Source organism: Stylophora pistillata, chromosome 1, assembly GCF_964205215.1.
Source record: "Stylophora pistillata chromosome 1, jaStyPist1.2, whole genome shotgun sequence".
In the NCBI taxonomy this organism is placed as follows: domain Eukaryota; kingdom Metazoa; phylum Cnidaria; class Anthozoa; order Scleractinia; family Pocilloporidae; genus Stylophora; species Stylophora pistillata.
The window spans coordinates 39,110,265-39,134,112 of NC_142519.1; the positions used below are offsets into that span (position 1 = coordinate 39,110,265).

Sequence of the window (23,848 nt, forward strand, 5' to 3'; positions counted from 1 at the left end):
CTACTGCTACTGCTACTACTACTACTGCTACTACTGCTACTACTGCTACTACTACTGCTACTACTGCTACTACTACTGCTACTGCTACTACTACTACTACTACTGCTACTACTGCTACTACTACTACTGCTACTACTGCTACTGCTACTACTACTTCTACTACTACTACTGCTACTACTGCTACTACTACTACTACTACTGCTACTGCTACTGCTACTACTACTACTACTACTGCTACTACTGCTACTACTACTACTACTACTGCTACTACTGCTACTACTACTACTACTACTACTACTACTACTGCTACTACTGCTACTACTACTACTACTACTGCTACTACTGCTACTACTACTACTGCTACTGCTCGTGCTCCTCCTCCTCCTCCTCCTCCTCCTCCTCTCTGCGGGGTAGAGGAGGAAGCGCCGATACAATCGTCAATATAGCGACTGCAGAGTTCAGGTTTGGGGTCATTTATTGGCTTAAAAATTAGTATTCGACAAAACCTACAAAGAGATTGGCATAGCTGGGTTCCATTTTAGTACCCATGGCTACGCCATTCGTTTGTTTAAAAAAATTGTCCCCGAATGAAAAACAGTCGAGTGTAAGCACTAGTTCTGCTAGGTGAAGTAGTGTTTCAGATCTAGGTTCCTTAACAATGCGTTGATGAAAAAAATGTTTGAGGGCCAGAAGACCTTCGTCATTGGGAGTGACAGTATAAAGAGATCTAGTATCCACAGTGAAAAGAAGTTTGCCTTGGCCGAGGAAATTAAGGTCGCGAAAAATTTGAAGAGCGTTTTGGCTGTCTTTGATATATAATAGTAAAGTTTTGACGATGGGAGCCATGATGTTGTCTAAATAGTTGGAAAGAAGTTCGGTGGGACAACTGCGAGCCAAGACAATGGGTCGACTTGGGTTGTTAGGTTTGTGAATTTTAGAGAAAAATTAAATAGAAGAAGTTCTAGGAGTGGTAATGATGAGATTTTTTGCTGTGGCCGGCAATTCTTGTTTAGCTTGTCTAGTTCAGTTCGTTAATCGTATTTTTGACGGTGTTTTGATTAGTGAAAGTGAGATCTTTGTCAAACTTTTGATTAAAAGAGGTGTCAGAAAGTTGCCGCAAAGCTTCTTTTTGGTAAAGATCAGTCCTCCAAACAACTAATGCGCCGCCCTTGTCGGCTGCTTTGATAACAATGTCTCTGCTTTTTTTTAGGTTTTTCTAGTGATGACCACTCTTCAAAGGAGAGATTGGAAAATTTCGTGCTACGATTGAATTTAAGTTTGTTAATATCGTGACGACATTTTTTGATAAAAAAATCTAGTGATGCGAACCTGGCCCTCTGGAGGAGGCCACTTAGACTTCGAATCTGAAGTGTTTCGAAAGTGTATTTGCGCGAAGTGTTAGAATGAAAGTTTATTTACAATTTGTCACTATTAGCAATGAAAAGCCTCATTGGGGGAGTGGTCAATTATTATTAAGATTTTAACCATTATTATCATGATTATCATGACTATTATTATCTTATTATCATTATCATCATTACTTGAACTTCGTGATAACGGAAACGTGGTCGGAACGTTTTCACAACTTAACCATCTTTCAAAATCACTCGTCTTTAAAACACTTTACTGACGAGGTACTACTTTTCTTGTCTTCTCTACTTATGTGGTCTTGTTGCAGTGGAGTGAGAGAAGGAGGTATATCCAAAGAGGATCGCCAACTTCGGAGAACAAAAAAGGACGTCACTTGGTAAGTCTCGCCTCCATTTCACTCTTTTTCTCGACAAAAAGGAAAATAGGCACTGCTTTGTGGAGGTTTCAACGCTTTGGGTAAACCCAGAACGAAAGATATTAAAACAGCCCGTTAGAAGTGCCAAAAATATTTTAAGTTGTCGATGAGGATTCTGTCTACTGATAACCGACGGCATCAATGAGCTCTGTTGCTCTGTTTTTTCCTTTGCATCTTGTTTGTTAAGGTCAGTGTCACAAGTTCTACAGACAAATTATAGAGCGCAGTAAAGCAGTACCCTTGGTATCATTTATTACTCTGGAAAGTTGATCGATTCTGAACACTCTGAGCTTGGGCAACCGAAACAGACAGAACTGCCCCTATGACTGTTTATCGTAATATATTGATAATATTTCACAGAGGATGAAAAACAGTTGTATTCCCTCTTGGACATGTGTAAATCAACTCAAGATGTGTTGCTGAAACAGGCAAAGCAGGAAATAGCTATGGGGAAATGTAAGAACAAAGTGGACTGTATGACTGAAGAAATCGAAACGTTAAAGAGAATTACTACAGAGGATGCTAGGCCTAAACAAGCGAGTAGCAGGTTGGTGTGAACTAATAAGCCAACTATTAAAGTCAATAACTTTTCTGATTAATTAGACACATATCACTGATCTATATATACAAAAAAAAACTAAACCTCGCTGGGCTTTTTTCATGCTTAATTGGTTATATCAACTAATTTGAAATAGCAAATTGGCCACCGTAACGAATAAAAAAGCTGACGTTTCGAGCGTTAGCCTTTCGTCAGAGCGAATGGAGGAATTGTGGGTTGTATGTGGTTTTATATGCAGAAAGCGCAGCTACGCCATTGGTGGGAACATGGCAACGAGAAAAACACGAATAAATTAGTGGAATGAAGAGCTTTCTTTGATACCTGTGGGATTAAGAGTGCCGATTTGAAAGATTAACTTTTGTTCAAGAGTTTTGCGGTTTTCCGTGTTGCGTAAATGTAAGGAAAGACCGCAGATAGCCATATGTTGTTTAGAATGATTAGGTGAATTAAAGTGTCTAGCGACTGGTTTAGATGCGTCCTTGTCATTCCTTTCCACGACGCGAAGGTGTTCTCGGAATCGGTCAGCTAGTCGTCTTCCTGTTTCGGCGATGTATAACTTTTTGCAATAAGTGCAAGTTATGCAATAGATAACGTTGGCGGAGGTGCACTTGAAGTGATCGGTGATCTTAATGGATCGCATGGGTCCCGATATTTTCTCGGCGTTGTGAATGAAGGGAAAAGTGTTGCATCGTGCGCGAGCGCATTTAAAAGTGCCGGGTTGGTCATTAGTTTGGAATGAACTTCTGACCAAAAAATTGCCTATGTTTTTGTCGCGTTTGAATGAAATAAGTGGAGGTTGCGAAAAGATAGTGTCATTCGGAGTTAATTCCAACTGCCGTTAGGGGACTGTTGACAAGCTCTATCGACAGTCAGGCACGTGTGGTTAATCAGGTTTTTCATTAGCGTAGTAATCGACCAAAAGATTTTGTATGGATTACATAAAGCACTACCCATGTCCATGCTACCTAGCTAGTCATTTTTTTTTTTTAATTTCTATGATTACTAAACTTTGTTCCTATAGGAAAATTAACGTGAAATGAGAAATCCGGCTTTTTCTGATGGAGAGGCTACAGTGTAAACTCTGCCAACAAGATTGAAATATATGTTTACGTTGCGTAAGTATTTGTATGAAAATGAAGCCTTGGAAAAGTCTTACATTTCAATCAAAACAATCAACAAAGTCATGGTGCGAAAAGGTCACAAAACTCAACTCAACTCCGAAAGAGAGTCCTCGTCAATCCCAGTGTCAAGTTCAAGGTCTCTTAAACGTGACTTGTTAACTGATCAGGTCACGCTGTCGCGCAGGAATATTCCAAAAATACCAAGAAGGAGAGAAAGCGGAAACTGCCTCGAAAGAAGTTCAAGATTGGATTTAATTTGTAGCTATAGTTCGCTGGTAGAGCGGAGCTCAAGATGACTGATCATGGGCTTAGCTTAGCTCTATTGGTGGACTTTGGCTGAAGAAAAAGACTAAAATCTTCCTGTCTCGAACGACCAAAAAAAATTGAAACGAAAAATGCGCTCACGAAGGTTTTTCTTTCTTTGGGCTGTTTTCAGCCGAGACGGAGGTGATTTGTTTTACGACCCCATTTTCTTAAAAAAAACTGTCTGGAAAACTTGCCCTACGGAGGACATGCCACATTTTATCGCGCAATAAAACTAAAATATCGTGTGATAAATTTTTCTTTATCGCGCGATTATTTAATTATTATATGGCTGGCAGCACCAGCGGGATGATGACGCGAATCCTATGTTCTGATTGGCTACCCGAGCGGGCAGGGCAAGATGGGCCTATCTTACCCGCTCAGGACTGCCCGCTTTGATCCCGCGCAAGAGAAAAAGTGGGTTGGGCGGACTTTAAACTTCGTAGCTTTTGGACAGTGTTGGCGACGGAGTCGCTATAAGCGACAGAAGAAACAATCAAAACAAAGTTAGAATTAAACGAGCCTCGTGGGCACATTGTGCTACAAACACGGTTGGCTTTCTTTCCCGGTTCTCGAAATAAACAAGTCATCATTGAGTCTTAGTAATTTCAAAGCGAAATATTTTTTCCATATACTGAATCCTTTATTGACCAAGCTTGTTCGGTCAAGATGGCTGGATATTATCCTCGTTCTTTTATTTTGTTTTTATGGACCTCAACCTCGTCTCAGTGCATGAAAACGCTAAAAAAGAAATGGGCCAACATCCAGTGATCTTGACCTCAAGCGTGGTCAATAACGCGTATCACAGGATCGTGAGATGCCCATAAAGAATCGACCGCGCGATAATTTAGAATTTATCGCGCCATAGTTTTTCACTTATCGCGATATGATTTCGATTTCTCGCACGATATTTTGCTTTTATCGAGCGATAAATGAGATTTATAGCGCGATAAAATTGAATTTAAAAAGTGGATAGCCTGTCGTCTATGGGCCACAGTATGTTTTTGCCTAGAGGAGAAGGAAGAAATACTCGCCCCATCGACTTGCACGAGGACAGTAGAGTAGGAGATCAATATACATGCTACAGGGCTATTAAACTTGTGACTGAATTTAATTTTTTTTCTTTTCAGGGCACAAAGATGGTGTCTGGGAAATCGGCGTCGTTAATTTAGCAGTGGCTAAGAAGAAGGTTGACAAACTGTTAATTCACATATTCATTTGAACATTAATTAAGAAACTCCTTCCTGGATTGCCCGGGCTATTCCTCTCAACTGAGGCCTTTGATCTATTGTCGGATTTTAAACCAAATAGGTTTTGATTTATGAATAAATCAATATCATTACTTCACGATCTCTGGGTCGTCTTTTCATGTGTAACACCCTCATTCATTTGCGTATAACTTCTTTAACTTATTCTCTCTGGCTTTTATGGTTTGATGCTACGATTACTATCTACGACTACGTCACAGCATTGTCCAAAGAATAATTGCTTTCATATTGTCTTTCTGAATTGTTCGTGTTTGTGTTTGAAAATATGCGAAGAGGGGCCCTGTTCTGGAGGGAATTTTCTCTTCAGATTTCCTTTACCAGCACGGAGATATCAGCTGCATTGAAATTCCATCGCCCGAGTGTCACTGGCACCTTCAGTTAAGGAAAAATAATATGTTTCAAAAACCATATAATTTTTATCTCAACCAGTACAAGGTACATCATTATGAAATAACAACATTGACTACGCTTTGTAATTCCAAATATTATCTGCTTGAACATTTAGATGCTACAAATAACATTTTATTTATTGACGCAAATAATAATCTATTTTTTTTCTATGGTCAGAGTAGCAGCTGTTTGTGAACTACTCGATGTGGTTTTCGCGAATTAATGGTTTGCAGCCAGATTACTGAGTTGATTTTGAAAAAGGCCGTTTCTTACCTCTTGATTGTTTTTTTTGTTCTTTGAGATCTGAAGACACGATAATAGCGTTGTTAATTATTCGACGTATTTTTAAAAGTGAAGACAGAAATGTCTCGGTTTTATTTTATTTAAGGAGAACAGACAGCATTCTCGTCTTTTGACAGTTGTCATCAAACCGCCTCCCGGTTAGCTCAATTGGTTAGAGCGCTGGACGAATAAACCGTAGGTCCCGTCTCCAGCATCTATTAATTAGATAATTTGATTAAGCAGGGGACGTTAAAGAACCCACATCACGAGTTCACTGTGATGTGGTCTGGCCTGTTTACTGGGAATTGGGAGGAGGGGGCAACTGTAAAAAAAAAAAGAAAAAATTCGCCTTTGTTGATTATAAACTGCCACTGGCAGTCTGACAGAGTACCCCGCACAGTGTTCTAAAGCGCCTTGAACATAGGATAAGAGCGCTATAGAAATAAAAGTTATTATTATTATTAAAAACAATTTGTGAATATAAAGGTAAGTCTGTAGTAACTGGATCGGTTCCTTTTATTATAACTAGCCCATCTTATTTGCTCACATCACTTTTAGGTGTTGATTACATTGAATCATGGGCATGATTAAAATATTTCGAAAGGAAATAATCACAATTATTTTCTCTTGATTATTTCAAGTGTTATTGTCAGTGAGAAAGTGTCCCAGAGGGTAGAGACATAAGTGAACCGATTTTACAGAAACTTGCAGCCGTAGGTAACCTTGACAAGATATTCGAAAAGCCAAAGGCGTTTTGTTTTCTGCCTTCAGTTAATGACTTTATTAAAATAATCCTAGTTCTATTCAAGAGTTAAAAATAACTGCGAATACTTGTGGAATATCGGGAAAACGGCTCTAAAGCCCTAAAGGCTCTAAAGGGGGAGTCGGCGTGGCGCTTTCGGTCTGGAAATCCGGATTTTTAGATTTGAAATTCCAGATTTGGGATTTTTTAGTAAAACATGCAAAGCACCAACGGATTTCGATGTTGAAAATCTTTCCTTAAGGTAGATTTCAATTTTTAAAGGTTCCAGAGCCAATACATGAAAGCTGATATCTTTGCCGTTTTACAGCTATCGGTGAACCCATAGAGACCCCACCTAGAACAGCCGTAGTCAGTTGCAAATCCCTCTTTAGATTTCCCAAAAGTTGTGAGACATAGAAATCCATGTTTTCTCAGCGTCGTATCTCGTTTTTGGATTTCTTGTTTTACCGCAAAATCCAAATTCCAAATTTCAAAATCTAAATCCAGATTTTGCAATCAAGAGCACAGATTTCTTTGAACACGGATTTCTTAGTTCTGATTGGCCGTGACTACCTCTCGACCCAGTTTCCCAGGAACCGCATTCAAAATGGTGGACAGCCGTGAAATTAGTACTGAAAAAATTGATGTCGCACTGTAAAGTCAGGACGGTTCGTTCGACAGCTGTGTTACATTTGAAAACCTGTCCTCAAAAAAGAGTATTCTCCTCTTCACTTTGTACATCGGATGTGTGAAGTAACTTCAACCCTCCGGGATGAAAATTCTCATTTGTACTTCGACAGGTGAGGTCTTAATGTGACTTTCAAACGATTCAATGTCTATAAAATGTATCTTATTAGGACCATTACGTACTCATCCTTTAACAAATGTGGAAAGAACTGATCACCAAGCAATAGGTTGGTGGACAAAGCAGTGACCTCAAGTCCAGGGACTGAACCTCAAACGTGGACCAACCCTTTGATGTTTTAGTTTTGTCCTTCGTTAGTCACGACAAGCACCACGAAACTTAGGCGTTTAAACAATCAAAATCCTTCCTTCGAAATGAATAAGCCATTTTTCCTTCCCTTAATATCGGCCACGAAGTGAGGCGAGAAATCGATAAAATGAATTTATTCCTCCTTCAGTATAATAGATTGACGTACTAGAAACAAAATGTATCAAGATCGAAACTCATAAATTAATAATGTTTAGATCAAAGAGCATTTTCCTTAATTTTGTTGGTCTCTTCTTCTTTTTGTTGGGAAAATGCATTTACATCTTCGTCGCTCACCACACCACAACAAATCGTGCAGCCATTATTCCAAATAAGAAACAAAGCAAGTTCGAATTCATTCAGCAAAGTTTGAGAAAGCAGTGACATGGTTGCTCAATATCACCACTCATGTAACACAGTTATGTAGGGAAGTCATATTGATTGTAATGAATTCAATGTTTAAGTCGCTAGTACAGCACTCCCCTCCATGATTATAATAAACAACAGGGTACATGCATGTAGTGGCCTATTCCAGTCATCTGAATGACTTTTTTTTATAGAGCACGAGATAATGAAATGCTGATATTTTTAATGGCAGATTGAAGTGATAATGAATACTGCTGACAGAGATGACCTGCAGAGAAAGTTTGGATGCAAAGGAAAACGTATTGGATTTGTTTTATATGTTAAAGAAGCTGCTTCCTGCAGGTAAAAATAAATATTCTTTAGTGGAAGGAGGAGGGGATAATATAAACTGCCACTTGCAACTGTTTAACCCTGGCCCCCAGTTATAGGCCTATCTACCTGTGAACAAGAAAATACATGCATAGATTTAGTTATCAAAACTCCCTGACCCCCTGGATATTAAAGCCCTCCTCAAGCCTTTCTTGTTTAAATAAGAACAAAGGTGGAAGCACTACTGCTGTAAATTAGACATTAAAATTTGTAATACTGAGTTAAGAGAAAAGATGGGCTCCAGGGAGAAAGTCTGAACTTCTTTTTAGTTATGTTCCAATTTTGTTCAGGTCGATAGTTTTGAATTTAATTCTGTTCCAAATGTATTGAAATGAATGCAATTTATCAAGGTAAAACTTTTTTTCATTTTTTCTCATTATTCATTTTCCTTCTCTTCTTCCTTGTTTAAGTATTTCAGTGGTAATTACACATTATGCACTATATTTTATAAAGTAGCTTAACTCAAATGCTGTTGGTCAAAATGCATCACGTGACTGAGTGTGCCTCAACTAAAACTGGGGAGTGTACTGGTGATATTTCTCAGTTTATTTTTATTGTCAGAATGTTTAACAGCTTTGGTATAAGACAATGTTTTGTAATGGTCACTTTGTCAAACAAGGACAAACCCCTCAATTCCATTCATGATTGGTTGATCATTTTTTGAATGTCACTTAATCTTTCATGAAAATTTTGTTCAATGACCTTTCCTTGATCACGTCATGAGAAGTGAATTCCTAGCATTTTAACTCCAGTGTACCACTCAAGACCCATACATTTTGCTAATGAATTCTTATTTGCCCCAATCCATATCACTTTAGTTTCTTAAATAAATTATTCATTTTTAAACCAAAGCAGTTTTTCAAAATTGTTCAGGATTTGCAAGACGATTTCTACTGAATAGGTGTTCACCAGAGTAGTAGTGATATCATTGGCATATAGGAGTGTTCTACTTTCATCATTATCGATTTTTATGCCTTTAACATGCTCATTTGATCTAAGAGATATAACTAACATTTCATTTGCCACAACAAATAAATAGGGTGACAAAGAGTTGCCTTGCCTTACACCTCTTTCTAACTTAAGAGGCTTGGAAAATAAGCTATTATTATAAACACAACTCAAGAGTTTATTAAAGGTTTTTATTCATCTTATTAGGGTTGGACCAAAAATTGAAGGCCTCTAGTGATTGATAAAGAAAATCCCATTCAATAGAGTCAAAGGCTTCTTCAAAATCTATAAAGAGTAGAATACCAGGTATCTTTAACAATTCAGCATGATCGATAATGTTGAGAATTGAGCACACCACCTCTCCAATAAATCTACCCTCGATAAAACTGGACTGATTATTTATTACAATTTAATTGCAATTAACAAAATGAAATCATTACTTATAAGAAAGGAAATGCCATAAGGATGGTCTGTAAAAGAGTCCAAGACCCTATCCTCAGACAAACCACCTAACTAAATATATAATTTGAAAATATAATTTAATATAATAAATGTAATTAATTAAAATCTGATATAAAAATTCTAAAATATGTGACCGTGAGTTTTCAGTAATTTTACCAGTGTAGTTGGGATTCATCAAGAAGTTCCTCACACCACACTTAAAACTTGAGATATGAGATGCTGATCTAATAGCCCATTTCTGAATACCCTTGGCCTCATTTTCAAAACGAGTCCTGATCCTCATCCTTTCATATGATAAGTTTTCATTCACATGCAAATTAAACTCATTTTCACAAGAATGGTTGAGCACCAGGCCTCGTTTTGAAAAAGAGGCCAAGGGTAATTCAGAAATGGGCCATTGAAAGTGGGAGTGAATTCCACATATCAACAATACAATTAAAAAAACTAAACTTAAAAGTGTTTGTACGGGCATAATTCTTTATAGTAAGTCCTTCTTTCCCTCTCAAAGGGTACCTAGCAATATCAGAGTAAAACTGAACAGTTGAAGAGTTCTCAATGTCAACATATCCATTCAAGACTTTACAAAAAGTAACACATCAAAAAAAAATCCTCTACGTTCCAAGGACAGCAGATTAAGCTTAGAGTTGCAAATATTGTAGTCATCTTCACATTTTAAAGTAAACTTCATAGCTTGATGTTGCACTCTTTCCAAAGTCATGATACTTCTGGCAGTGAAGGGTGACATATTCAAGTTGAGGCCTAACCAGGGCACAATAAAGAGTTCTGAGCATAGAAAAAAAAGTATCTCTCAAATCTCTGCAATTTCTTTTGAGTAAACCAAGCACTTTATTTGCCATGCTGGTGATCTTGTTTATGTGAGAGTTCCATGCCAATTTAGAATCAGTTAGTAAACCAAGATGTTTTACCAAGATCAGAGAGCTCAGTAGTAGCTTCAAGGGGAGTACCATCCAGTAGTAGAGGAGCAGAGATTAGAGATCATTTTTTAGTGATCTGCAATAACCTACATTTCTTTGTATTAAAGCTCATTTGACTTTTTCTTTTAGCCCAGGAGCCAGATTGTTAAGATCTTCCTGAAATGATTCATCATTGCATGGATGTTGGATAACTCTTGAGGCTTAACAGTCACCTGCAGACAGTGCCACCATACTCTCAGAGCAAATAGCATGAAGCAGATCATTAATAGATATCACAACAAAGGGGCCCAAGATGGACCCCTGGGGTACCCCTGAGGGGACAGTGCACCAGTCAGAACTTGATTATGATGGATTATTCAAGGAAGGACTTTTTTGATTCTGTTGATGACCTTAGAAGCAAGCCTGGAGTCAGCATTGACTAATGAAGTCAGCCTCCAGTTTTCCAAATACATTTGATCTTTACCTGTTTTATCAATAAATGTAATAATTGCCTGTTTTTCTGAATTTTACATTTCTCCTGAGTCAAAAGAGCAATTAAAAGCATCGGTCACGACCTCACCCACAGAGCTCCAAAAAGTTTAATTTGTAAAATTTTGTACATATACTGTCTTTCCATTTCCAAAAGTATCCAGTGTTTTGGCACATTCTTCAATAGTTAATCGTCCTTCACAACTTAGTTTTTCTTCCTCTGACAATTCTGGAATGCTAGCTTCACCAAGAAAGTGATCCAACTAATCATGCTGCTCCTCACTGTTAGTACTATTAATACAGATGTTTAAAATAAGTCAACGATGAGCCTATTTTTTTTTTCATAGTTGATAGTTATAACTCTGTCTAGACAAAGTTCCCTAATAGGTTTGTTTGTAATTGGTTTCTTTTCTCCAGACTTTAAAATATTTTGTACTTTTTTCCCCATGTTCATGCCATCTCACCCTTAAACATACAATTAATCCATTGGCTTTCTCTTTGTAAAAGTTTTCTAACTCAGTTTTATATTTATTCAGAATATTTTCAAATTCTTTGCAGGGATTTTATTGAAATTGTATTTGAGTGGCTTGGAGTTAATTCTTGTGTAGACTTTTCCCTTTATCTTAGTTCTAGTAAGCTCTTTTGAGTATTGCATCCAAAAAAGCAAACCTTATATTTAATCCAATCCCAAGCAACTCTTTTATCTAAGGATTCTTTTCCTTCTTCTTTCCATATCTCCAGATTCGTTTTTATAAATTGAATAAACTTTTCACCTGACAAAAATGATGTGTTCATTTTTCAGAAACCTGGCCCTTTTTTTAGTCTCCTCAAACTCTTGCAAATGAAGTACAATTACCCAGTGGTCCATTTTAATGACTCCAATAATGTCTACATTTTCAATCAAGTCCTGAAGTGTATCTGGAATGAGGCAGTAATCTAAGCTGTAAAAACATATTTTGATTAGAGCTGCCATACCTTGCTTCAAATTTCTCTTTCTGTTCTGGTTAATTTAAGCCCTGTCAGATATCTACATTACAGGTGTGTTTGTAAGGCCATTTGTTTATAAGCCCTCCTAAAACCCCTTGCAAAGGTGTATAAGTCCTTGGCTATTTTAACCAGCAGTTTTGTACTGTTATGCACTATTAACAATAATTATTGTTTTCAGCGCAGTACATGTACAAATGTGAATGTTACATTTTGGGGTGAAAAGGAATATTTAAGAATTACTGAGAATTTTAGGAAAAACCTTGAGGCAACTAATATAAAATAAATACATGCATTAGCTCCCAAATAGAATTCAAGCAATCACTTAAATTTATTTTCACGCTTTAAGTTTAACATGTAAAATATTTCCTATCATGGTATATTAACATCAACATGTAGTAATATCAGGATAGCATTTGATTTCTTTGTCTTTTTCTTGAAAACTTCATGAAATTATCCTTTCTAATATTACAGCTATTTATCTAAAATAGTCCTAATAAAACATTAAATTTAGTTTGACATAAATTGTGAATAAAATCTGTTGATTCTTTTGCATGAAGTACAATAACTTGAATTACTTTTATTGCAATAAATACTATCGATCAAAAACTGCCTTTACTTGAATCATTTAATTTTGGATGATGATACAAATGGTATTTAACCCTTTCCTCCCAGAGGCAGGCTTTGACTTCATTTTATGTGGTTGTAACTTCTTTGGATAAAACACTTGTGCGTTAACATTCAAATGTAAGCTGTCAAGCAGCATTTTCATGTTATACTGTTTGTTTTTGGTGATTCTGCAAATTGAAATTCAAAGATTTCTTATCAATTTTTACTTGACACTCTTGGAAGTGATGGGCCTCATTACAGCTAAATAATTTATTTTTCAATTATAATCTTGTTGTAACTGACAGTCAGTGCTCGAAACTAACGGTCGTTCACTCGTCAAAAACGAGTAAAATGTACCATTGGACGAGTGAGAATTACGATTACTCTTACCTTTGGACGAGTAGGCAGTTTCTTGTTTTTATCTGCTTTGTATTTTACGAATTTTAAGTCAATAAAAACATCCATTAAATGTGTGCTTTGTCTTTATTTACGAACGTGCAAAGGGGCATGCCGTGACGCCATTTTGAAAATGGAGAGGAACTGGTTCGAGCAAAGACTTCCTAGCATGCGCAATAGATAGCAGCATGGCGGGAAATTGATTCGCATCATGGCCGCTCGCCGTTGTTTTTCTTTGCTTGGCTATTTCAGAGGAACAGAGCAAAATACAAAGCAAAGTACAAGCAAAGATAAAGAAGCTTCAACAACAACAGACTGTGAAGATTCTGAGCCAAAAGCTAAAAAAGCCAAAAAGGAAAGGGCTTTTAAGGAAGCATGGAGAAAGGAATTTGCGTGGTTGATGTACGATGATGAGTCACGGAAAATGTTCTGCCAATATTGCCTACATTTTCCAAACAGCAAAAACAAGCAGTCTTCGTTTTGTTGCGAGAGTCAAAATTTTCAGCTGGACGGGCTAAGATCTCATGAAAGATCTGCTGGACATGTATTGAGTGTGGATGCTAAAGTTGCTAAAACCAAAGGTGCAAGAAAAGGGACAATCGATGCTGAATTGCTAAGACTAGAGAAAGATACTGTTGCAAAGATGGAAAAGCTGTTTAATACAGCCTACTACGTATGCTATCTCAAGATGCCTTTTTCCAGTTTTCCTCATTTGTGTTCTCTTCAAACTAAAAATGGACTTGTGTTAGGACAAACATATAGAAATGATCATGGATGTAAAGAATTTTGTAAGCATATATCCCAGGTCATGAAAGAAGAACAAGCAGCTATTATTAAGAATGCACGATTTCTGTCTGTATTGTCGAATGGAAGCACAGATTTTAGTGTGACTGAGGAGGAAATTGTTTATGTGAGATGTGCTTTGCCATCAGCAGAAACCATAACATTTTATGTGGGACTGAAAGAGGTTCCTAGTGCAAAAGCACCTGGAATTCTTCATGCCATTGAAACAGTGATGGACGAAAAAGATGAGCACTGGAAAGAAAAGCTTATTTCTACCGGTACAGATGGTGCTTCAGTCATGAAAGGTAGACTAGGTGGTGTTGTGGCAATGTTGCAAGCCCAAGTTCCACATGTAATTGGAATCCACTGTGTTGCTCATAAATTGGAACTAGCTTTTGCTGACACAGTCAAGTCATGTGAGGTCATGAAACAGGTGAAAGAAGTGCTTACTGGCTGTTGGAAACACTACAGGTACTCTGCCAAGGCAGTAAGAGAACTGAAGGAGCTTGCAGATGCTATGGAGGTCAATGTGGGAAAACCTACAAAGGCTGATGGGACCAGATGGGTACCACACTTTTTACGAGCAATTGAAGTGTTAGTTGGGAAAAACTACAAGGTGATAGTTGCACACTTTGCTCATACAGCAGAAGCAAATGATTCATCTGCTGAGATGCAAGGAAGAGCGAAAAATGTCTACAAAAAACTGACTAGCTACAGATTTTTACAGTACTTGCATTTGTTGTGGGATATTGCTTTTGAAATATCCAAAGTCTCCCTTGTCTTCCAGAGAAATGAAGTTGCAGTATCAGATGTGAAACATGAACTAGACAGGGTTGACCTTGCCCTGCATAACATGGCCAGACGTGGAGGTAGGCATTTGCAGTCATTCCAAGAAAAAGTTGGTGATGGAGAAGTATTTCAGGATGTGAATCTCAAGAGAGCAGAGAATGATACAGAAACATTTGCTAGAAACAGGGAAAATATTCTCAGTGATTCAAGGAGATTTGTGCAGCAAAGGTTTGAGAGTTTCTGCTCTCCTGTTCTGAAAGCAGCAGCTGTGATTACAGATCACAATCCATGGCCAAGAACAAGGGATCAGCTAGGAATGTATGGTGAGGAGGATGTTGTGGTCCTGGCCAATCACTACAGAGATGTGCTGAACAGAAATGACTTTGATATTGATGAGGCAAAAGACGAATGGCTATCCTTGAAACTACATGCCTTGAATACCAGGGCCATGGAAACCCTGACAAAGCAAGTCTTCTGGAACCAAATATACAAAGTAAACCATGCACAGTTCTCACATGTGCTTATGCTCGTGGAGATAAGCTTTACCATGGCTGTTTCAACCTCTTGTTGTGAAAGGGGTTTTTCTTGTATGTCAAGACTTAAGACTGAATACAGAAATTCCCTTGACGTGTCCACAGTCGACCACTTAATGAACATTTGTCTGAATGGTCCCAGTCCAGAAGAATTTGTTGCTGAGAAAGCCATTATTCACTGGGTGCAAGAATCACAGAGGGCTCGCCGACCTAACTTCTTGGATTAAAGTTTAAGGGACAGTGACAGATGAAAACACCTCACAATGTTGATTTTCTAGTTATCCTTTATTTCAAAACTATTTATATTACTGTGGATAGATAAGATATCATGGTACTGACAATCTCAGGTCCATCATTTTCCTTGTAAGATAGATGTAACTGCGTATTCTTCTGAGTGAATGATTCAAAACAATATATGGGACTAGTTAGATTCCTTCCAGGACTACTGAAAATTTCCTACTACTTGTCCCGGGAAAACCATTTCAAAAAGTTAGTTTCGAGCACTGAACTGTAACAATAAATTGTAATGAAGTAATCCTAAACTGCAGACTTAGCAGCTGTTTGTTTTTGCTGGGCTCGCAGCTTGTCAAACGTGACTAAAATAATCCTGGAACCTTTAGCTTACTGATAGATTTATTTCATTGTAAAGCGTAAGCTAGCATGCAAGTGACCGATTCGATTTTTGATCACGAACCGAACATCGCAATTTGTACTCACCACAAACTTTCAAAATCGTTGCTTCATAAATGGCCACTCGATCCTTGTTTGGGTAAAGGTAACGAATCTGATCCAACCGACGCGTCGGCCGACACACTACCGACACACCACCGATGCTGTACAAAAAGCCGCTATCGAACCTGGCTTTCTATAAGGTCAGGCTCGTTTTTCGAAGGTTCCAACATCCCGCTGAGTACGTGGCTTCATCTAATGTTCCTGTGGGCTATCAAGGCTTCTGGAAGTAACATCGCCAGACTGACTAGCCTTTCAAAGCCTACAGTGATCCGTGCGCTGAGCGACTTACGAACGGTATGTTCGACGAAAATTATGAACGCTGACATGAAGAGGTGTAGGAAAAACAGTGGAGATCGACGAGTCGAAGTTTGGAGCCAAGCGAAAGTACCAGCGAGGCAGAGTCTTTGGATCACATTTTGTTCCTGGGCAACCGAGCTCGATATGCATTTGCCGTACTCGATTACCATTCCTGCTCGATGAGCAAACCACGTTTTATAATCGAGCTCGATAACTACAAGTCGAGCTCGAATACTAATCGAGTACGATTGCTAATCGAGCTCCATAACTTATCGAGCTCGATAACTAATCGAGCTCGATAACTAATGGAGCTCGACTTTTTGTCGAGCGCGGTTAGAGTAATAACGAGAAAGACTGGGAACGAGTCAAACACTGATTGAGGAGGACGATGGCGGGTAGTGGTGTCTTTGCAAGAACCTTGATCATTGGGTGAGTACTTCGTACGTTTTTAAGTTTCAGCGATAGAATTCAAAGGGAAGGTATAAAAGAAGTGGGAGCAAATATATTGAAAACTGAAGTTTTCTCAAAGCATGAAAACCCCGGGTCAGGTGTAGTCATTTCGGGTAAAGAAGGATACACTTTAATCTACACTTGATTAAAACTTCGCTCGAATGGGACTTAACACAGACAAGAACTTTAGTAATCCTTATTTTATTGTAAAACGTAAAAATTTGATGGTGAAGTACGCAGGGGAATACTTGTATCCCTTATTTTCACTTAAGTTCTTCACTTGATTTCGATAGAAGAAATTAAAGGTCTCATCTTTACGTTCACTATAAAATTATGTACACTTTTTTAAACTCAAATAAAGCAACCTATGGTTTATAGCGAGATTTTTTAAACCATTCCATCACCTTGCAACGCAATTCCTTTCCTTTTTACTTAAGTAGCCAAAAGTAGCAGCCTTTTAAAGCAAACTTGTGTCTCGAAAACCTCGACCTGGAGGTAACACTTCTGAGCACAGTGATATGGCTACTTAACTATGTTTTTCAAACTCTCATTCACAATAAGAGAAAAAATAATAAAATAACCCGGCTGAATATTTAGGCTTGCAGCTTAGAAAATTACTTAAGTGCTTGTAAATATGAGGATTTTTGTCTCTCACTGGATGTTCCTTTGGCCTTAGCTAGTGGAAAAATGTTGAGTTGTCTTACTATTAAATGTAACCTTGGTTACATCCAGCCCATCTACACTGACAACTGACAAGGGATTCTGAGGCATCCGAAATTTGATCTATAGGGCTTAAGAGGCTTTCTCTTTTATTTCCACTCAGTCAATTTCGCCTGAAACTCTTTCAACAGAAATATTATACTTAGGAAAGAACTAAATTAGATCTGGTTTGATTCGAAATAGTTTTCTGACTGCATTGGGGGCCATAATTATTTAGGGACTTTTGCAAGATCTTGAAAATTGAATTATAGGCATATTTGTAACATTGCTAAATATTTGATTTGCATAGTTCAGCTACGAAATTCATATCAGATTGCTTAAAAACCTTTCTAGTTTACAAAGAAAGTTTGAATTACCCTCTCAATATAATTATTTGAAATGGCAAACTTAAGCATATTCTGGCCCCTATAAATCAGGCAAAATTATTTTTGACACAAAACTGACCGAGTGGAAATAAGGGAGACAACCTCTTAATCTTAAGTACTTTTTTTTTCTTTGGAAGAAATGGAGATGATCCTTTAGTCAATGTGTTAGCAGAAATCCTTACAGCCTTATTATTAAGATTCTGGACTCAATGAACATACGGCCTAATTATAACAGAGGCATGGTATAGTGGATCTTCACTGAACTGAATGAACACAACTTTATAGGGAATCACTATCTTAAAAAGCTAAGGCTATGATTAATCCTTTGACTCCTATGAGTGACTAGCATCTAACTTCTCCTTACAATGTCACCCCTGAATTACACATTCAGGTCACAAAAATGAAGGAAATGTCATCACCAACTAAACACACTCTAGATTGTTAAAACTAATTTTTGTTGTTAACACTTTGGAAATGTATTAAGACAGGTATTGAGAATATCCCCTCCTGATATTAGGGTTTAAAGGGTTAACAGTACACTTTCTGAATGAATGCAGTCATTGTTGTATTGTAGCCTTAACATGTTGTGTTCATTCAACTTTGGTATGACTTGTATCAACCCTCTACACTCTAGCATTAGTATGCACATTCTCCATACTGTTCTCTACACATTTCCTAAGGTGCTGACAAGGAGAGTTTGTTTATTTATCAAGAGCTTCTCCAGTTAATGATCATTTCCTCAAACCTTCATGGCCTTGTGTGTGATTGAAGGATGATATTGTATGGAGAAATTAGATCCAAGTCCCTTTAAAGGTTTAAGTAGGAGATTTTAAGTTATTGGGACAGTGGAACCTCGATTTAATGAACCTCTATACAACAAAGTTGTTGGTATAATGAACTGATACTTCAGTTCCAGCCTGGCTAAAGTTACAGTAATAGGAATGCTGTAGAACCTCTATAATTATAACGAACCCTCCATATAAGTGAGCAATTTCCCCAGTCCCTTGGCACTTCATTAAATCGAGCTTCCACTGTACATGTTATCTATTTCTATTTACTACTTGAAAGGAAAAGTTGAAGAAAAAAGTTGTGTTCCTTTACACATAACCAGTATTGTAAACAAGAAAAAACCCTAATATTGTAATAGAATATCATTTGCACTTGTATACTTATGGTTAGGTGAGGTACACATGAAATGAATTTAGTAGTAATTTGGGATCTGCCTTTGTCTTGTTATGATCAAGTTTACTGGTATTACTGATCATGAGGGATGTAACACAATTTATTTTTAGTGTTTGGGATCTTCCCTCTTTCTCTTTCCCTTTCGATCCTTGTGAGATCTTTTTTCCTTTCTCTTTTTTTTAACCTGCCTGGCTCCATCTTTTGTTTCCATGTAACATAGAGGGAAAAGTGAGAGATTAGTTGAATGTTGTAATGTGCTCACTAGAATAAAGGCAAAAATGAGGGTTGTTCATGTTTACATACCATCAACTGATGATAAAAATAACAAGCTAAGGGGCTTGTTGGAGATATTTTGGGATGTACCCCCCAATCAAATTCACAACCATTATAATTTATTTTGTTCATTTACTGGAAGAAACAGGTGCCTCACTGTGCTTCACCATGGCACAAACACTGCACAAGCAAGTTTGATAAAGAAGAGTTTTGAATATAAATATGAAGTTGGTGGTGTTAACATTGGTCATGCTTATTCTATTTACTATTTTGTTTACCTTTCATTGTCTCTGAGAGTTCCTCTTCGTCTGAGGGGTAGTTTCCCTTGAATGACACCTGCAATGAAACAAAGGCAGAGGGTGATATGCCACTCATCCCATGAGTGGCATACCACCCTTGTGTAGGTGCTGCTGGGAAGTATTATCCAGAGAATTTAAATTATTCACTGGCCCATTTCTGAAAACTGTCATACAATTTGGACCCCTTAGGGTTGAGAAGGGGGGGAGGGGTGGGGTTGGAGGTGAGTTTATATAAAAATAATGGATTTAAGGGGGAACCATCTCCCTGAATGAAATGTTGGAAGGAGGGAGGTCACACTAAATATGTTAGTAATTGTATAGTTTTGTATTTAAATGAAAACTACATTTTCAAAAATAAACAAAAAGTTCATACATGACCGTTTCCATTCCAACAATTTCCAAAGTGTCTCAGTAATTGTAGAGGTTACATGATTTTACACTATTTCGACAAATCTAAATGTTCAAAAATAAACAAGAAGTATATATATGAGTGTTTCCATCCAAAAAATTTTCAAAGTAATTCTTATTAATTGTAGAATTTACATGATTTCATACTATTTAGATGCATCTACATGTTCAGAAACAAACAAAAAGTGTATAAACATGATTCTGCTTATGTAATTATATCTCCTCTACATTTGCATGACTTTTCATCCCAACACTTTTTAAAGTATCTTAGCAATTATAGATTTTACATGGATTTTATACCATTTAGATAACACTACATGTACTACATGCATTTGTCTTAATAATTCTTCTGCATTTATAATTATGACTGTTTCTATCACAACAGATTTCAAAACCAGGGTACTCTTATTAAGAGACATTTTATCGCGTTAGTCGTCTGCAATATCTCTTCGCTCATCTTTAGCATTGTCAAGCTCTTCCTTGTCACCATGCATCTGCGAGAGTCGCTTTTGTACTTCTCATCCATGCCATACTCTTCAGGATACATGAAGCAGTACGCTTAATCTCTGACTTCTAGCTTGAGTTTCATGGTAGTTCTACTCTCGTGGCATTACTAAAGTGGTGGCTTTGCAATAGCTGTGTGAGGTATGTCGTATCTTGACTTGATCTCTGACTTCTTGATTGAGGTTTTTGGTAGTTCTGCTTTCTTGGCATAAGTGAAATGGTATCTTCACAAGAGCTGTGTCAGGTATGCTGCATCTTTGCCAAACAGCTAGCAAAACACTCTCAACGTCTACACTCTTTTAGGGACATGGTGTCTTTGCAGACATCTTGAATATGCCTCCCTAACTTTCGCTTCTCTCTCCAAGTGTCTTCATCTTGTGTTGCATTTAACATCTTGAGCTCGACACACTGCATCTGCTCTGCTAGAAGTCAGCAAATTGTTCTCCTTGCTTCAGGGTAAGCCAATGTTACTAGAAAAGCAAGGGATCGTGAAGGCAACATGTGTGGTTGATAACCTCCAGCATATCAAGGTGATGCAGCTCGATAAGAAGAAAAGAGGAGAGCAGGCAAAGGATAACAAAAAAGAAACCACCACAAAAACACAGGAAAGACTCTTCCTGATTATTCTGGGAAAGATTGGTTTGAAAAATGTAAACAACTTTTTTCGCAAGAGAGGATAAAGTGCCTCAAGCACCATGGCCTTTGACTAATATATCAACAGCATTAAGAACTACACAGTGGATATTTTGCAAGGTATTGACTTTTCCAACTGAATCCTGAAGGCTGTGGTTCAGTAATGCTGCAAACACCACTGAAAGAAAGAGATCTAACTTGTAGGCAATCCTTGCAAGACAGTGAAAACCCCAACTTAGCTAAAGTTAAGTAGAGCAAAGTGAGAGCCATGCAAGTGGTAACAATGAGAACGACAATGATTCCATCAACTCTGGAGAGGAAGATAACTCTACAAATGATGTCCTTCTTGCTTTTATCAATAACTAGAGAACAAGTTGAAAGGCCAACAGCAACACACCCAGGAAGTTTCAAAAGGAAGACCATAAGAAGTTGAGTCATAAATCATTTCATTCTTAACACTTTTAATCATGGAAAACAGGGAAGAAATGTCATAATTAACAAACCTAGATGGCTTTTCGATTGAACATCTGTAGAATGAGCTATGACCATCATTATAATAACAAGAAATGAAAATAGTATAGTGCACTATAAAGTACATGGCCGGGGGGGAGTCATCAGAAAAAAGTATATATATATATCTATAAATTTATTTTTAAGGAATGATCATGGCAAAGAATGACACTTATCATGAAGTATCCTGTTAAGGGTTATCATTAGCCACAAATTAAAAACATCAGGTTAGAGTTAAGGTTAGGGGACACTTCATAACAGTGATTTTGGGGTGAGGAGAAGAGTAAGGGAATACCTCACAATGCACAGTGCTTACTGTCTGGCTGAATTATAAAATAAAAGAATAATTTAAAAATAGATAGGAAGAGCCTGGTCAAAGTAGCTTCAGCTGGATGGGGGGGGGGGAAGGGTTATGGAGGGAGAATAGTTAAAGGATACCAGGTCGCATTGGACACAGCTAAGGAATAGCTGGTCAACAGTGGCCCTGGAGGGATCACGAAGGGGTATGATCTAAGGATACCAAGTCACAACCGGACACGGCTCACGGAGAGCTGGTCAACGGCAGCCCTGGGGAGATTACCAAGGGGTATGATCTAAGGATACCAGGTCGTAACCGGACACGGCTCACGGAGAGCTGGTCAACGGCGGCCCTGGGGGGATTACGAAGGGGTATGATCTAAGGATACCAGGTCGCAACCGGACACGGCTCACGGAGAGCTGGTCAACGGCGGCCCTGGGGGGATTACCAAGGGATATGATCTAAGGATACCAGGTCGTAACCGGACACGGCTCACGGAGAGCTGGTCAACGGCGGCCCTGGGGGGATTACGAAGGGGTATGATCTAAGGATACCAGGTCGCAACCGGACACGGCTCACGGAGAGCTGGTCAACGGCGGCCCTGGGGGGATTACCAAGGGATATGATCTAAGGATACCAGGTCGTAACCGGACACAGCTCACGGAGAGCTGGTCAACGGCGGCCCTGGGGGATTACGAAGGGGTATGATCTAAGGATACCAGGTCGCAACCGGACACGGCTCACGGAGAGCTGGTCAACGGCGGCCCTGGGGGGATTACCAAGGGGTATGATCTAAGGATACCAGGTCGTAACCGGACACGGCTCACGGAGAGCTGGTCAACGGCAGCCCTGGGGGGATTATGAAGGGGAATAATCTAGAAATGTCATGTCATAGGAGTCCTGGCTTACAAGTCACCTGGGGCATTTATGAAGGGAAATAATCTAAGGATACCAGATCGATGTTAATATGCTAATATAAGTGCAGTTCCAAATAAAAACAGAGTTCGATCATCATTTAATACAAACTTGACATTCTATCTGAAATTGAGAATGAAACCCCTATTTTCTAGTAAATGACTTTTGCACCTACCAGTGACAGCTCCGAGGTAGTCATCTCCTCAGTATTCTGAAAATTTGATAAAGAATTTAAAATTAGACCATTATGATGAAAGGTCACACTTAAAATAACTTATTATGCTACCCTAGCCCATGCTGTTCTTTGGTATTTAATGATTTTAGAGAATTAAGAGTTAATTCATTTTCAGAACTAAATGTGGATCGAATGGGAATGCGTTATTTCAAGACAATGAAAAAACTAAAGTGGGTTCTGATTGAAACATACCCTCTCTAAAAGGTCCAGGACTTCGTCCCCTTGTAGACAATCAGAGTGCCTCACCACTTCCCTTCTTCTCTGTAGCGTGAAGTGGAGTGGTACTTCAACGAGCGAACCAATCCAGTCATAGACTTCCTATTTATTGTTTTCATATCATCAAAAAAGAAAACATATATCACTTACTATCACCAACATCATCATGACTTTGTATCATGTAGTATATATTACATTATATTCTTACCTGGAAAAAGGCATTCTTTTCAAAGGCCCTGGAAAACTTTTTTCCATTGCCAATACGGATGAAAATGGTTGTTCCACCACCATTAGTTGGTGGTGCTGTCATCCTCGCCCTGCGTAGAGCCCTTATTTTCTATAAAGACAAACATTATTATGACGGATATTATTATGACAGATAAGGCATATCACAGTGTACACAATTATAAAATAAACATACATGGGTAGGTATATTTAAATGGAAAATCACTGTATACACTTGACACAACTTTAGATTATGAATTAGTTGAGTTAAATAATCAGAGTACACTTCATTCTTAATTTGTTCAAACCTCTTGTGGACCTAAACTTAAGATTAGAGAGAATGCTGGACACGGTGCACACAATTATTATAAAACAAACATGCCTGCATAGGTATATTGAAATGGAAAATCACTGTATACTCTTTACATACCATGACATTAGATTATTAATTAGTGTAGATAACTTATGGGAGTACATTTCATTCTTAATTTTTCCAAACCTT

The 23,848-nt window shown here is 38.1% G+C and overlaps 2 protein-coding genes and 3 long non-coding RNA genes across 11 annotated transcripts in view; 3 read left to right on the top strand and 2 right to left on the bottom strand.

The window, feature by feature from the left end:
- The first annotated feature begins 1,388 nt into the window (after window positions 1-1,388).
- LOC148742442 (uncharacterized) lies at window positions 1,389-11,501 on the top strand. 2 transcript variants are annotated; one of them, XR_015999704.1, is made up of 5 exons: window positions 1,389-1,747; window positions 2,147-2,333; window positions 4,900-4,958; window positions 8,041-8,150; window positions 10,652-11,501. It is a non-coding gene; the product is annotated as an uncharacterized LOC148742442 (long non-coding RNA). The 2 variants fall into 2 exon arrangements; XR_015999708.1 differs by having other exon boundaries at window positions 2,198-2,333.
- Window positions 11,502-11,837: 336 nt separating this feature from the next.
- Window positions 11,838-23,848, bottom strand: part of LOC148742443 (uncharacterized) — a 30,410-nt gene continuing 18,399 nt past the window's right edge. The window contains exon 2 of the long non-coding RNA XR_015999766.1: window positions 11,838-12,771. This is a non-coding gene — a long non-coding RNA (uncharacterized LOC148742443). The remainder of the gene's footprint in view (window positions 12,772-23,848) is intronic.
- Window positions 13,138-16,214, top strand: LOC148742444 (zinc finger protein 862-like). Its single transcript, XM_088755815.1, has one exon. The coding sequence runs from the start codon at window positions 13,191-13,193 to the stop codon at window positions 15,309-15,311; it is 2,121 nt and encodes a 706-aa protein (XP_088611941.1). The 5' UTR covers window positions 13,138-13,190; the 3' UTR covers window positions 15,312-16,214.
- Window positions 16,397-23,848, top strand: part of LOC148742445 (uncharacterized) — a 14,373-nt gene continuing 6,921 nt past the window's right edge. For both annotated transcript variants that reach the window (XR_015999740.1, XR_015999739.1), the window contains exon 1: window positions 16,397-16,542. This is a non-coding gene — a long non-coding RNA (uncharacterized LOC148742445). The remainder of the gene's footprint in view (window positions 16,543-23,848) is intronic.
- LOC148742446 (uncharacterized) overlaps window positions 16,749-23,848 on the bottom strand; it is an 8,367-nt gene continuing 1,267 nt past the window's right edge. For 2 of the 5 annotated variants that reach the window (XM_088755929.1, XM_088755932.1), the window contains 5 exons: window positions 23,330-23,458; window positions 23,098-23,223; window positions 22,846-22,881; window positions 19,382-19,439; window positions 16,749-19,028 (listed from right to left, as the gene is read on the bottom strand). In XM_088755929.1, the coding sequence (XP_088612055.1) occupies window positions 18,937-19,028; window positions 19,382-19,439; window positions 22,846-22,881; window positions 23,098-23,223; window positions 23,330-23,458 (441 nt within the window). In that variant the 3' untranslated portion in view covers window positions 16,749-18,936. The remainder of the gene's footprint in view (window positions 19,029-19,381; window positions 19,440-22,845; window positions 22,882-23,097; window positions 23,224-23,329; window positions 23,459-23,848) is intronic. The other 3 variants (XM_088755944.1, XM_088755938.1, XM_088755936.1) reach the window with 3 other exon arrangements.

What these genes read in the sequence shown, in the direction of transcription:
- LOC148742444 (XM_088755815.1), top strand. Translation starts at nt 13,191, where the DNA reads ATGGCCGCTCGCCGTTGTTTTTCTTTGCTTGGCTATTTCAGAGGAACA.